The sequence below is a fragment of the Suncus etruscus genome, chromosome 2 (assembly GCF_024139225.1).
Source record: "Suncus etruscus isolate mSunEtr1 chromosome 2, mSunEtr1.pri.cur, whole genome shotgun sequence".
Taxonomy (NCBI): Eukaryota; Metazoa; Chordata; class Mammalia; order Eulipotyphla; family Soricidae; genus Suncus; species Suncus etruscus.
The window spans coordinates 122,330,293-122,345,952 of NC_064849.1; the positions used below are offsets into that span (position 1 = coordinate 122,330,293).

General features: G+C 37.9%; 1 protein-coding gene across 1 annotated transcript; it reads right to left on the reverse strand.

The window, feature by feature from the left end:
* Nucleotides 1-1,956: 1,956 nt before the first annotated feature.
* Nucleotides 1,957-6,578, reverse strand: HTR1A (5-hydroxytryptamine receptor 1A). Its single transcript, XM_049768795.1, has one exon. The coding sequence runs from the start codon at nt 6,096-6,098 to the stop codon at nt 4,839-4,841; it is 1,260 nt and encodes a 419-aa protein (XP_049624752.1). The 5' UTR covers nt 6,099-6,578; the 3' UTR covers nt 1,957-4,838.
* Between the last annotated feature and the right edge of the window lie 9,082 nt (nt 6,579-15,660).

A 15,660-nucleotide genomic window follows, 5' to 3' on the forward strand; every position in this document is an offset into this window, starting at 1 on the left:
CAGATCCTTAGGGTTAACAAAATCAATACATGGGTATCTTTGAGTCTTCATTTTCCCCAAGACTCCCATAGTAGCACCATCATTTAGCACCTACCAAGTGTCAGACAAAAATTTTATCCCCAGTCCCTACTGGAAAGAAAAAGGGATTAGGCTATCTTCAACATGATATCTACCTTTTCATATTTTTTGAAGGCCCCATATAGCTTTTTTGCCCTAAACTTTCCTACCCACCTCCAATCCACAGTGGTCTTTATTTTGTGGATTTAGTCTAATTTCTTTGATATTTTCTATTTTTACAATACTTATATTCTGCCATTAGTATTTAGCTTGCTTAAGTAATTTATTCATATATATTGACATTGACTAAAAATATTCCTTCAAGATAGTAGCATCTTATGTTAATTTTAGTTTCATATTTCAACATTATCCAATAAAGCATGATAGCTGTTACTTTGCTGTCTGGGTTTGTAGCTCCTTGGATGTACCAGTTAGACATCTTTTCTAACTGGTGTGTTGAGAAGAGATTCTTGATAAGGACTATAGAAAACAAAGTCTATGTCTCCTGGAGGAACTGATGCCAGAGTAGAGAATAAGAACTAAGCAGGGGACTGACTATCCAAAATGCAAAGGGCCATGTTCTAAATGCGTCATTTTGCTCAAGGCTAGGGATGCTTTACATAATACTTTCAAGTGATAAATTCCAGTCTTCCAAATTTTTCCTCTCTTTACTTTTAATTATTGGAACAATATGTATATTTATGCACTGCCTCAACTAGACTTCTGCAGCTTGAGTATACAAGTCTGTGACCAGAAAGTCCTGTGTTGTTTTTTTTTTTTATCCTTGGAGCTTAGCAGTTTGACTTACCCTGAAATCATCCTACTGATACCAACAAGCAGTGGAATTAATATAGAAAACAAGAGACATTACTAGTTATCCCAATAGGGGAAAAGAGAAAATAAGAATTTTAACAAAGTAATAAGTCTTATAAACAGAACCCCTCAGTAAAATGATATTTAGTCCTAATGAAAAATATTGGGCCCGGAGAGATAGCACAGTGGTGTTTGCCTTGCAAGCAGCCGATCCAGGACCAAAGGTGGTTGGTTCGAATCCCGGTGTCCCATATGGTCCCCCGTGCCTGCCAGGAGCTATTTCTGAGCAGACAGCCAGGAGTAACCCCTGAGCAACGCCGGGTGTGGCCCAAAAACCAAAAACCAAAAACCAAAAAAAAAAAAATGTCCTTTCATTCTTAACCCAGTGTCAAACCCTCAGACAATGAGTTGCTTCACTTGAAGACTGCAAAGATCTTTTTCTTCTAGCTGGACATTCTGGTAGTTTTGAAAAGGCCTGGTGTGCCTTTGTTGTAACGAGAGACTCAGTTTCTCTTCTGCTTTTCTCACACTTTGTAATCCCAGATTAATTAAAGTGATGACTAAAACTTACATGTAGTGTCAATTATAGAAAATTCATGGTTTCATGGATAAATGATAAGATGGGACCTTCTTATTCCACAAACAGGATTTTGAATAGATTGCAGTGCTAAGAACTAAATTAATTCCCATTAGTGTTAGATTTCTGTTTGTACACAGGATCTTCTCCTGATAATTATTTTTTTAATTTTCATTACGTTTTTAATGTTCATTTACTTTTGGGAGCCTTCTATGTTATAGTTAGGCCCTAGAAACCACTCCCAGTAATTTGCATTGTTTTACAACCTGAAGATGAGGATATTGTGCTGTTCCATTATGGTAGGTGCCAAGGGCCACCACAGCCAGATTCCTGAAACTCAGAGCCCTTCAGAGCTACACCAGGGAACACTGGAGGTGGGAGAAAACATGTAGAGCCAAGAATAAAAACTAATACTGTCTGCTATGTTCCTAACTTCAATTTTATATACAATTTTATATACAATGAAATACAAGTAGAGAGTGAGGCTGATTAAAATAAAGATGCCTGTATTACTGATATCAGTTTATTGTAGCATTAACATCATTTTTATATTCTTTTTTAATAAATAAATTCTTTACTTAAATAGTGGTGAGATACACAGTTAAATACCGTTATTAAACTCCTTTAATGTGACATGGGGGAGTGAAGGCCAATTCTGATGCATACATATTTTAACATATATAAAGTAATACATATACTTTATTTTAAGGGAAGGAAGCATTAGAGGTTTTTTCCTGCTATGCATCTTTTTTGCATCTTTCTCTCAAATTTCTCTATTGCCTTGGTTAATTATACTTCAATTGGATGCTTGTTCCCCATATTTCGTGTAAACCCTTCAAGTCTGGAAGAAAAAATGTCCTCAAACCATTGTCATAAAATTCTGTAAAGGAGAAAAATAAATAAAAACCTCAAAACTTAAAAATGTAGCATTTACTGGCCAAGGCATAAAGTTGTTTTTGAAAGAACAAATTTTGTACTTGAGTTATTCTAAAGTGCCTATTTTGCTCTAAAAATGTAGGAAGACATACAGACTTTTTAAAATATACTTCTATTTACTTAAATTATTGAGAAAATGTATTTAATTCTTAAATGAATAATTGTTGGACAGAAAGTCTGTCTTATTTTTTTTCTACCAGAACCCTTTATCAGCAGAACATATGCAAAGGCATACTGAGAGTTCTCATAGTTTTTCTCCTTTATCTATTTTAACAGGACAAACTGCCTACTTCTCTCTCTTTAGGTTAGAGAAAAAAGATGCCAAGTAGAGACCTTGTTCAGTTTGGCAAACAATAAAATGGCTTCAACTGTTATGTTGATGGTTTTTTTTTTTGCTTATAAACACACGTGAACGTTTTAATTGACAACGTTTGCGATACAATTCTCAAAATAGCAGAAGCAAATATTCAAAATGTACAGTTAAAAAAAGCATACTAACTGTGCAGTTATTGGAAAAGGATACCATTTAGTGTGTTTTGTATTTTGTTTTTGATGAAAACTTTAGGGGTTAGATATAACTAAAACAAACCCCGTGATACTATTGGATGGAAATTATATTCAAACGGAGCACCGAAATAACTTCCCTTCTGGGGCAGTAAAGAATTGTTTCTCAGCAGAAATGGAAAGGTTGAAAGAAGTTTTGAGTGCGAAAAAGCTTGAGAAGCTCCATGAATTCAAACAGTTGATTTCTAGTAGATCTAACAGCTGATTTCTAATAGAAATCAATAGATCAAACATTTGATTTCTAGTAGATGGGGGGGGGGTCGTTCAGAAAGCAGGGTGGGGGTCGCAGGCAGGTCAAGGAGTAAATGCAACCCTGTAGCAGATTCTCAAGCATTCTCAGGGAAGAACAAGTGTTCAAGGTAAGCACAGACAATGCCATACCTGCCAAACCTGCAGGGAACAGTTTAATAAATGGTTCAGAATTCCAGTCTGGAAACCATGATCCTGGTAACCTTGTGTCCTGGACTTCCGGAAGAACAAACCTCACTTGTACAATGTCTTTCACTCTAAACAATTATTTCCCTATACAAGGGCAAACGGGGTATTGTAAGGAAAGAGTCTGCATCTGTCACCCCTGGGTTAAATTGTCCTTTCAGGTGCCACAGAGCGTCCTCTAGAGGCTGCATCGGAACAAAAGCAGCACCCTAAACACACTAAATTTATTGAAGCGGGGGAAACGACACTCTCTTCCGAGCCTTTCTGGTCCCAAGAGCTACCACAAGCCCAAACAGTTTTCCACCGAGCCTTAATAGCTGAAGCAGAGAAGACGCAAGAAGCGAACTAAAGGGTTCTGTCCAGTTCTCAGGCGCCAGGCACAGAGCAGCTAGTACCCTGCTGGGGAGCCGCAAAGATAGACCCGGAGCTGTGCGTGTTTGTTTGTGTTTGTGTGTGCTCACCTAGCACACAGCGGCCGGAGGGCGCCTCCCTCCGTGGGCAAGTGGCGATTCCAGCGCGAGAAGATTCCAATAACCTAAACATAGAATTTAACTCTCCCATCCAATTGAGTTTCTTTGGTGAGTGCTGACATCAAGATAGGCACTGGCCCCTCGATTCCGCACTCCACCTTGCTCTTCCCCGCTGGCACGGCCTGGTACTTACAAGTCCTCTCTAAAAAAGCGTCCGGCCCCTAGTTTTGAATCCAAGGAAAACTTGGTGTTAGAAGGAGAATGAATCTGCAAGTCTAAACCGGGGTGCTCCGTAAGATTCCGGGGCAGCTTAGTTACAGGGGAAAGACAACGGAGAGAGTGCATAAGCATCTTTCCCCAGACTTGAAAATTAGTGCAGCTAGTCTGGCTTGGGTTTAAAGGGCAGACGAAAGGGAAAGTTGGGTTACACCAGGAGAAAACTATAAATGTTTCTAGGGCTAGGGAAAAGAAGGAAGGGAATAAGTCTTCAAGCTTAAGTTCAAATTCCAGTGGAGGAGAGACGGATCCACAGAGGAAGATATGAGTATGCACAGCTGCTGGGGTGGTAGTTAATGTTCCAGTGTGGATTATTTTGTTCATGTCTTTTATATTTCCCTTGCATGGGTGAAGCTTACAGTTTCATGCTAAAGTTTATAGGGCAGAAAAGGAAGAAGTCAGTTGCTGGGGGAGCAAAATTGATGCTGAGGCCAAAAATTGAGTCAAGGAGGCTCTTCAAGAAGTGGGGTCCGGTGTATACCCAAGCCTACCTCAAGAGCCTCTAGGCTAAGCATGCTCCCTCTAGTACAGAGGCATTGGGGGCTGGGAGCTGGGGAGGAAAGCAGCAAGAGAAGTAGGTGAAAAAGTTGGAGGGAAAGAAGCCAAGACTTTGACTCCCAAGGACTGGGGTGGCTAGCTGGCCCCCATCCTCATCATCCATCATTTTCATCCACATCCTCCTCCTCATCATCATCATCATCACCATTATCTCATCGGCGGCAGAACTTGCATTTAAGGATCTTCTTAAACGCGTTTTGGAAGTCTTTATTGAAGTAGGCGTAAATGACAGGGTTCAGCAGAGAGTTGGAGTAGCCAAGCCAATTGATGATAGCGCCCAACAGGGTGGGCATGCGGCAGCTGCTCTCGCAGAAGGGCAGGACCAGGGCCACGATGAAGAAGGGCAGCCAGCAGAGGATGAAGGTGCCCATGATGATGCCCAGCGTTTTCACAGTTTTCCTCTCGCGGGCCAGGGCCATCTTGCGCTTTGCCTCGGCGTTGCGCTCATTTTTCTTCTCGAAAGAGACCAGAGCGCAGGAGGCAGCTCCCGCCTCGCTGGGCAGAGGCAGGTGCTCTTTGGAGCTGCCCACCCGGTGCACCTCGATCACCTCCAAGGCTGCTCCTTCCTCTTCCATCCTCACCGCGCCGTTTGCGCACGGAGCGCCTTCTCCCACCTCCTGCCTCCAGTCTCGGCTTCCAGGCTCTCCATTCACATTCTTCTTCGTGGGCAGCGGGGCGGGAGCTGTACCCGGACGGGCTTCTGCTTTCTTCTTCACCTTCTTGACAGTCTTACGAATTCGAAAACGCGCCGCACGGAAGATGCGCCCATAGAGCACCAGCATGAGCAGCAGGGGAATGTAGAAGGCGCCAAAAGTGGAGTAGATAGTGTAGCCGTGATCCTTGCTAATGGTACAAGCGTCGGGGTTCGAGCGGTCTTCGGGGGTGCGCCAGCCCAGCATGGGTGGGATGGAGATAAGGAAGCCAATGAGCCAGGTCAGCGAGATGAGCGCCGCTGCACGCCGGGGAGTCCTCTTGTTCACATAGTCTATAGGGTCGGTGATGGCCCAGTACCTGTCCAGGGCGATGGCGCACAGGTGCAGGATGGACGAGGTGCAGCACAACACGTCGAGGGAAATGAACAGATCACAGACGACCTGACCCAGCGTCCACTTGTTGAGCACCTGGTACAATGCGGCCATGGGCAGCACCAGCACTGAGACCATGAGGTCGGTGACCGCCAGAGAGCCGATGAGATAGTTGGCGACGTTCTGCAGGGAGCGTTCCAAAGCGATGGCAGCCACCACACAGGCATTTCCCAGCACCGCGCAGAAGATGAGGGTGCCCAGCAGCAGCGAGGTGATCACTTGATAGCTGAAGGTCACGTCGGAGAGGCCAGTGTCGTTGCCCTGTGTCCCTAAAGGATCCTGGGGCAAGGTGGTGTTGTTTCCCAGTCCTGGGCTGAGCACCTCCATACCTGCTCGCCCTTGGAGAGGGGGAGGGGAAATAGAGGAGCGGGGAACCCCTCGCCGCCCCTCCCCCAGGGGTCTTCCTCTCGCCTCCCCCGGGACTTCCCGCGGTAGGGATTGGGCCGGGGGGGGGGGGGGAATGCAGAGACTCAAGCAGTCAAGTTCTTACAGCTCAGTTGAAAGCATCTCCGCGGCGCAGCTTCTAGGAGCTCCCTGCTGTTCCCTTGGTCCCGAGTGCTCAGAGATTCCAGCTGGGAAACAAGTTGGCCCCCAAACAGCTCAGGAATCACTGCTCTGCAGAGGGGTGGCTGGAAGGTCTGTCTCTTCGATCCATTTTATTTTGCTGTTAATCACTGCCACAGCTGAATTCTCCCCACTAGCAAACTCTCCAAACCTAGAAGTATCTGGAATAGAGACCCCATCTTCTATGGTCACGCTGGACCCTTATCTCAGCTTCTCTCTCAGCTTCTCTCTCTCTCTCTCTCTCTCTCTCTCTCTCTCTCTCTCTCTCTCTCTCTCTCCCAGCTTCTCTCTCCTCTCTCTATTTCTCTTTCTCACTCCCTCCCTCTTTTCCTCCCCCCACCTCTCGCAGTCCTTTTCTCTCTCCTATTCCTTCTCTTCTCACTCCCCTTTCTTTATCTTTTAGCACTGACTACCAGACTTCCTCCCACTCCCAGTCCTCCTCTCCCAATACACCCCCTACTGGGCACACTCTTTCCTCTGGGGCCCGCCCTTCACTCCCTCAAGCTGTCTGGTCTTACTAGCCCCCTTTTGCCTAGACTAGACTCCGAAGTCTCTTGTACTCACCCGATCTGCCAGTCAGAACAACATCTCAACAAATAACTCCGCCCCCTACCCAGGCAAAGGGGAAAAATTCCAACTTCCCCTTGCTTCCAATTGCTGTCAAATTCTTAAGTAGAGTAAGCTATACAGAGTGGCTATGGGGAAATGAAAAAAAGAAGCCCACAGAAATGGGAGGACTGCCCTGAATTTGTCGGTAAATTATTGTCAATTAGTATAAAGAAGGACGACTCTCTTGTTTTTGAAAAATAATAATTATTCCTTCCTTTAATCATATCAATATCCAATCTGACTCCCTTAAAGAGGACATTGTAACTTTTGTCTTAAAACCTTGGGGTATTGTAGCTGAGAGAGGAATTTAAATGGATGTGTCAAAACACAGGTAAAGAGCTGCATTTGAAGTAAAGAAAATACTAAATTTGTTATGTATTCTACAACACACACACTGGCAGTTCCACCTTTAACCTTTTCATTTCAGTAAACATTGTTATCTCCTATCACTTTGCGGCAAATTCATTTAGGATAGGAATTTTTTTTAGTGCTTTATAAATGAGACTGTGCTTTTTATTTAAGGATGAACTGTTTTCATTTCTTAGCAGTTCCTTGCAAACCTCTAGTGAGAACTTGGTGGTGTATCTGGTTTGAAACCTCCGGAGCTTCTCTTAAGCGCAGAAACTAAATTCAGCACCTGGGACAGCTCTAAACAAAAAGGACTAATGCCGCCACCTTCTGGCAAATGCGTTAGTGGTTCATCTGGAAATCTTGTCTCAGCAGGTAGAATTTTAGGAAATCCCTAACTTGAGGGGGAAAGTGGTCATTAAAAAAAATAACAACATTGAATTTTGATTTTTCTTCCTTTTTTTCCAAATAGTTCTAATATTATCTTTCCTCACAACCTTTATTATTAATCATATTTTTTCTGGCTGCTTTTGACAATAGCTTATCATGCACAAATTTAATCCCAAATGCCTTTGGGGGCGGGGGCGGAGTGCAAATCTCTAAGCATTTTTATTCAAGTGCTGGTTCTACACTGACTGGGCCCTCTTTTGTTTATTTTTTTATAAATGCCATTTTAATAGTTGCAGGCAAATTGATGTGTTGGTTTTATATTGGTAGACTATATTTAAGAATCCATACATTTGCGAGATCATAGGGACTATGCTGAGTGTAGGGTATTTGCTTTGCATGAGGTTTACCTGTGTTCAATCCCCAAATTTTAATTGGCCTGCTTAACTGGCCAGGAGTGAGCCCTGGATACCATTGGGTGTTCAAAAAATTAGCCACACAGTTGCAGACATTGTCTAGTTGTGGGACTAAAGAAATTATTGAATTTTTAAAACAAAATGACAATTAAAAAGCAGACTGTTGTGGGTTGATTCTAAACCTTAAAGTAAATTTAAATTTACTTTAAACTAAATTTAATCTTAGGAAAATGATTGCAGAATACAATCCCAGGAGCAGATAACAAATTCTAGTTAGCATGTCCAGATTTACTACAGATAGCAATAATTTTAATATTGTGTTCAAATTTGAGTTCTGAATTTCAAAGCTTTAAATGATTCAAGACCAAACAAAAAGAGCAATCATCAAAGTGTCAAAGAAAATCTAGTTGGACTGATGAATACAATACAAGGCATTGAGTTTGGAGATGGATTGTATTACAGAGCAGTGCGGGGCACAGTTCCAAATCAATCATTTCAGCATGCCACAATAATGAATCTGGCATTTATAATGATTCATGGCACTGAAAGAAAAGAGATAAGTATACAGGGTGACCTGGCTATAGACTCTAAGTAACTGTTCTTAAGTTGTGTGAAAGTATTCATCCCCCTCTTAAAATCTCTTTACAAATACAGAATTGAATTTTTATTAAAATATCATTACAGGACCACATTTATGTTAGAAAAATAATTAAAATCCATATTCTTCAAAGTAGTTTGAAAGCATAGCTAACTACATAAATGGGTAAAATAAGATAAATTTAAGTTTAAATTTAAGTATATATATATCTCAGATATACACCAAAGTATATATGTATACATATATAAAATATATATATGTCAAAAAAATTTTTTTGGATTTTGGGTCACACCCTGTGATGCTCAGGGGTTACTTCTGGCTATGCACTCAGAAATAGCTCCTGGCTTTGGGAACCATATGGGATGCTGGGGAATTGTAACGAGGTCTGTCTAGGTCAGTCACAGGCAAGGCAAATGCCCTATTGCTGCACCACCACTCCGGCCTTTGTATTTGTCAAATTTAAATTTAAATGTATATATTAGAACATACTTGTTGAAGTTTTCTATTATACTTAGTAATATAAATACATCAGTAAACCTATCAGTCAGCAACCTTGCTTTCAGCTCTCAAACTGAAAATGGTTTTAATAGATAACAAATCTATTTTTCATTTTCAAGAGAGCTAAAGTGCTATACACCCAGAGCTAATACTATTCATGAGACATGGTATTTATTATTTTATTTTATAGCATTCCACAACAAAGCATTTTTATTCAAGTTAAAAGAAAACACAAGTTGTCATGCTTTTCCTGAGATAATATATAATTTTTGAACATTTCTAAAATGGAAAACAAGTTATCAAGCATATTTATAAACAGGAGGAAGAACATAAAAGTTTCAAAGTATATCTAATAATAAATATGGTTTGTAACTCTCAAGAGATAAACATATTTTATTAAACCTATAATATTGTGATATGTTAAAAGCAGAATGATGCAGCATTTCTTCATATACACAAGTTGCCAACTCTTCTTTAATCATAAGGAATCCTAAGTATAACAGAATAAAATTTTGCAAACAAAAGATCCTGAATAAAGTATTAATAGGACTTCTAGGTCTCTAAAATTAACCTAAAGAAAAATAGTTAAACTTAAGTAAACATCACTGATATTACTTACAAATAAACTTTCTATCATTCTGCTTTTGTTTGAATTTACAAAATGCATGTATAAAACTGCAAGTTATGGATCAGAAGTATGATACATCATCCATCAAGTGAAGTTTTTTTCTAAAATAATTTATGAGAGATAAAGATTTTAACATTTTCACAGGAAATTTGATACAAGACCAGAAAATCAATATAGTTCATTGACTGTGGATATAAAATTAAGTGAAGTTTTGCAAACACTGCACAACCTATATATCTTCCTAGGGGTAATCATCTTTATTTAATTAAGTAAATTTAAAAATATTTATGGAGATAATGATTTATAAGAGGATAAATGTTTATGTTTTGGGGAACAAATGTCCCCATCCACACTCATCACCATAGTGCCAAAGTCCCTCAAACACTCACTAAAGACCTGTCCCATCTGCACCTCCCCACCTGATTTTGGTTACAAATCCAAACACCCTTCCCTGTGACCCAATCCCCACTCTCACATTTTGACCAGTGAAAGTGGAAGAATTCCCAACAGGGAGAATTCTTAACCCTAATGCTTGTGTAATGTGTCAGTTGTATAACCTTCCTGAAGTGGCAGTAATGAGCATTTTAGACCATATGCTATTGTTCTTCACTAGACATGTGTTGCCTGTAGTGCTTAATGCTAATCTTCAGCAATTAGGCTTGTACAGACTAGCAGGCCATATGCAATTCCTGGAGCCAATTACAAGGTTTCCTGGCAATGTAAATGGAAGCTTCTGGATCAAGACTAGATGGATGTGGGAGCTAGCTATAGTTATAGCACAGCTGATAGGGCACTTGCCTTGCATGCGGCCAATGCAGAGATTCACTTTCCTGATCACTACCACTAACTCTTGAGTACAGACCCTGGTGTAACCCTTGAGCACTGTTTCTGGATCAAGATTAGATAAATAGGGGGCCAGAGCGATAGCATAGCGGCAGGGCACTTGTCTTGCACAAAGACAACCTGGGAAGGACCCAGCTTCAATCCCTGGCATCCCATATGATCCTCTGAGCTTGCCAGAGCAATTTCTGAGCACAGAGCCAGGAGTAACTCCTGAGCACTGCTGAGTATGGCCCCCAAACCAAGTAAATAATGAATAAATAATAAATTCAAAAATAGATATATGCTTTTCACAAACCATGCACAATATTTGAACACCTTTTACTAGAAATTTGCCAAGACACTGTTCTATGTTACCACCCTTGAGCTCAGGCACAAGCTCTTTGAAGCTCTCTCTCCTATTGCTCTATTGTCCTATTGTCCTATTGTCCCTCACCACACCCTCTTACAGCTAGTCACTTCCTTCAATAAATTAAACTTTAGAAAAGTCTGACTTTTTATAAATGTCCCTTCTTGAGTCAAGTCCCCCCTTTCCTCAAGTCCCTCCTAGGTTCTATCCCTGGCATCATGCATAATTCCCCCAAATCCCATAAAACATGATCCCTAAGAGCATAACTCTTATGTTGGAGCAAGCCCCAGCACCATTGGGTTTGACTAAGCAACACACAAAAAACTAAATGTCTTTCTTTTTTGTGTGTCTCTGTCAGCACTCTATGAGATTATATGGAATACTTAAATATTGGGGGTTAAACTGGGTTACCTGTGTGCAAGACTTACCTTCTGTACTCTTTCCCTAAATGCCTCTTTTTTGAGAACCAAAAAAAAAGTGTCTATAAGAATTCTGGGGGCCGGTGAGGTGGCGCTAGTGGTAAGGTATCTGCCTTGCAAGCGCTAGCCAAGGAAGGACCGCGGTTCGATCCCCCGGCGTCCCATATGGTCCCCCCAAGCCAGGGAAAATTTCTGAGCCCTTAGCCAGGAGTAACCCCTGAGCATCAAATGGGTGTGGCCCAAAAAGAAAAAAAAGAATTCTGTGCTTAGTACCTAAATAAATATCTTTTAAAAAAATTAGCTTAGATGACATAGTTACATTACTGTTAGTGTTTATTTTGATGTACAAAATTACAGCATCTTCACCACTACCAAAATGCAAAAGACTCTTTTTAAGTCACCTCAAGTCTGCCTCTTCATCTCCAAACCACTGTTCTCATTGTTTGATAGAGTTCTGTAATATAAAGTCAAGATCTATTATTATTTATTACAGTCTATTCCCTTGTTTTGTTTTTCTTTACACAAGAGATGAGTTAAATCATCTAGTATTTTACCTTCTCTGATTGATGTTGGTAAATATTATACTTTCAAATTCCATCCAAATTATAGCAAATTGCAAAATTTTATTTACTTTTATAGTTGTATACTATTCCATTGTGTGTACTCACAACAACTTTTTGATCCATTCATCTATTATTCTACATTTGAGTTATTTCTATGTCCCAACTATATTGTGCTTAGCACAGAAACTAACACAGTAAGTATATATCTTTTTTAATTAATGCCTTTGCATTAGAATGCTAGATAATAAAGACTATAACTACTGGATCTTATATCTTTCATTTATTTTTATTTCTTTATCATATTTTATTCTTTCTCCTAAATGCATTCTGATTAATAAAATGTCTCTTAAATTATAATAAATATGTCATTTAACCAATAACTTAAGCTTTTAATTTCATCTCAAATTTTAATTTGAGGATTTAAGATTCTCTACTTATTCCATTAAAAAACTTAGTTGATAAGCTTATAATTATATTAATCTGTTTTTATTCTTTGATGTTTGCATTGTGTTCTTAGATTTCCCTAGTTATCTAACTGATTTTCACTCATCATAGTTTGCTGACTGTTGTATTTAGTATTATTTATATTGTGAGTTATGTTTGGCCAATTTTTATTTATTGAAATGTTGAGAAATTTGGTTCAGTTTTCTTCCAGGAAGATTAGTTGCTCCTTTTTTTTCACCTATACAACATTATGCTACTCTAATCTACATGTATTATTTGTAGTTAGGTTTAACAGAGATTTCTTCATCAAAGTGTAGGATTCACCCAGAGATGTATAAGATTTTCCAGAAAAGTCTTTGAAAGTTCTAGCTCTTTAAAACTTTCTCAGTTCTAATATTCAATTTTCTGGATCTTTTATATGCCATAGTATTTTTTCTAATTTGTTAAAGAGACATTAAGATTTTAGGGTTTAGGTATGTTTGATCAGAAAATGTTCTAAAAGTATTTATAACTTAAGTGCAGACTTATCTCTTTGTTCTTATAATGTGGGCAGTACTGAAGATCTTCCTTAACTTTTTGAAAGCTCAACTCTTTCTATTAGTTGCAACTTCGCCATCATTCTTTGGTATTATGCAGCAGAAAAATTTTAGAATAAAGTGTCTTAAAGACTTAACAAAAAATTCTTACTAGAAAATGTCTACCTTATGGAATTAAATTAGGGACAATTAATAAAAGCACTAAGCAAATTATAAGAATATTATTTATATCAAAAATATTTTATGGGAATTAAAAATTAAAAATATGTGATTTTTTTAAAAAAACATTTAATATTTTTTATCTTTTCAATTTATGTGAATCATTTTTGCAAGTTAAAAATATAGTCCATTCATCTGTATATATGGTATATAAGATAGACTTTTATGCTTTATATTTTTAAAATAGAATAATACATGACTTGTTTAATCTAAAATTAATATTTATATATACTAATTCATACTGAGTTGACAATCATAAAATTAAGATTTTGTATAAGAATTTCTTTAAACTAAATTCAACCCAAAATTCTTTAATGTTTTATCATTGGCAATTTCTTTTTTTTTTATTTTGTTTGTTTTGGTTTTTGGTTTTTGGTTTTTGGGTCACACCCTGCAGCTCTCAGGGGTTACTCCTGGCTCTATGCTCAGAAATCGCTCCTGGCAAGCTCGGGGAACCACATGGGATGCCGGAATTTGAACCATCATCCTTCTGCATGAAAGGCAAACACTTTACCTCCATGCTATCCCTCTGACCCAAATTTGGCAACTTCTTATTTGTAATTATCCAAAGACAAAAATGAATTACATTTTTTAGAGAGGCCAAAGAGATAGTACAGCAGGTCAGTACAACTTGATTGAACACCCAGCCAAACTAACTTTGATCCACAGAGCTGCATATGATCCCCTGATCCCTAAGCACAGAGCCGGGAGTAAGTTCTAAGCTTGTCTGAGTGTGACAACCACCACTCTTAAGTCATTTAGATCTTGTCATTCACATTATATACCCGTTTTAACAGTAAATAGCTATCTTTTAAAATTAATTTATTTCTAATTTCCAAATTTCACTTGGAAATGAAGAATAAATTAAAGACATTTTAAACATGAACCTTTCAACAATTTTTATTTTATCATTTAAGGAAAACCAAAATAAATAAATCACAAGGTCCTCTAAAGATATGGTCCTCCAGAAATATCATTCTAACAGTGAAGAGAAGATGAATGTGTCTCATTATCTGATGTCACAAAATTCAGGGTTGATATAATTTAATGTCAAGCACAATAATATCAGCCTTTTACTTAAGAAATATAAATCAAAATTTGCCTGTTTTCTGTCTCTGTTTTGGTTTATTTTTGGTTTGCATCTTTTTCAAATTGTTTGGGAAACACAGCTGGGGTTATTAATATGCTGAGGCACTTTAATTGAAGAAGATGATTGTCATCAAGAGCAGTTCTGGATCTGAGTCTTGGGGCTTCAAAGCCAATTGCTTTATCTTTAGTAGAAAAAATGAAATCAAATGCCAATATTTGAAATTAAATATTTTGGCATCTAACTCATGACTTGCATAATGTACTAACTGATAGTGAACAGGATTGTGTGCTAATTTTATTACAGACACAATATAGGTCCTTTCCATGCACTGTTTCTGTTAATATTTTTATATCATTTTTATTGAAGTACCAGAGTTTTTATTGTTGTTAATGATACATTTTATGCATATATTATTCCAATACCACAGGCCCAATTCCCTCCAGAATTGTTCCAAGAATTCCTCCCAACATCCTCATGTAAATTAATTTCTATAGGCAAAATATTCAGTTTTAATGACTTTGACCTTTTGTTGTTTCCTTATTACATTTCTTTTTTTATTCCCACATTTGGGATCTTTTGTGTGTGTCTGTAGAGGTGGTGGCACCTATGTACATTTAGATGAATAATCTAAAATTATATAAGGCTGTAAATAAATGATAAGCTGATAAAGCAATTTTTCAAAAATTATGGCTTTATTTAGAGATACATAATTTTAAAATAAATATTATGAATAATTCTGTGCAATACATTATAAAAAGCGGATTAAATAAGTAACTTAAAAATTTAAAATTTAGTAAGAGTAAAGAAAATTTTAAGGAGAAATTATGGATAGACTTAAAAAGTACAAAAGTATGTTTCATTCAAAGAAATGAAATAGTGCCTTACTACTAAAAAATGTTAGCTTATGTATACAGTGCCAGTGTTTGCATTAAGTTAAAAACTGAAATAAAAACCTCTATGAATAAAATTAAATCTCTGATTAAACATGGCTATTAATTATAAATGAGATGCTAATGTGTTATTGAAAAATGCATCAAATCTCTTAGCAAGCTAGACATTAAACTTAAATATTAATGAAATTTAATCATTAGTTAAAATTAATATTAACTTAAACTTAATTATTAAAGTTAGTAAATTTAAAATTATTAAATGTATTAAACTTATTACATTTAACTTAAGTATTAAATATAGTTAATAAAACAAATTATTAAATATTAAGAAACTTAAATATTTTGCTTTCTACATTTTCCTAATCTACATTATCATTTACTAGTCCTGGCATATTTGTCCCCACTTTTCCACCAAAGAAACCCCTTTTCAACACAAAGCAATGTCCAAATCCAAGTTCTTAGTAACTATCTAGTAATTCTACATGGTAGGT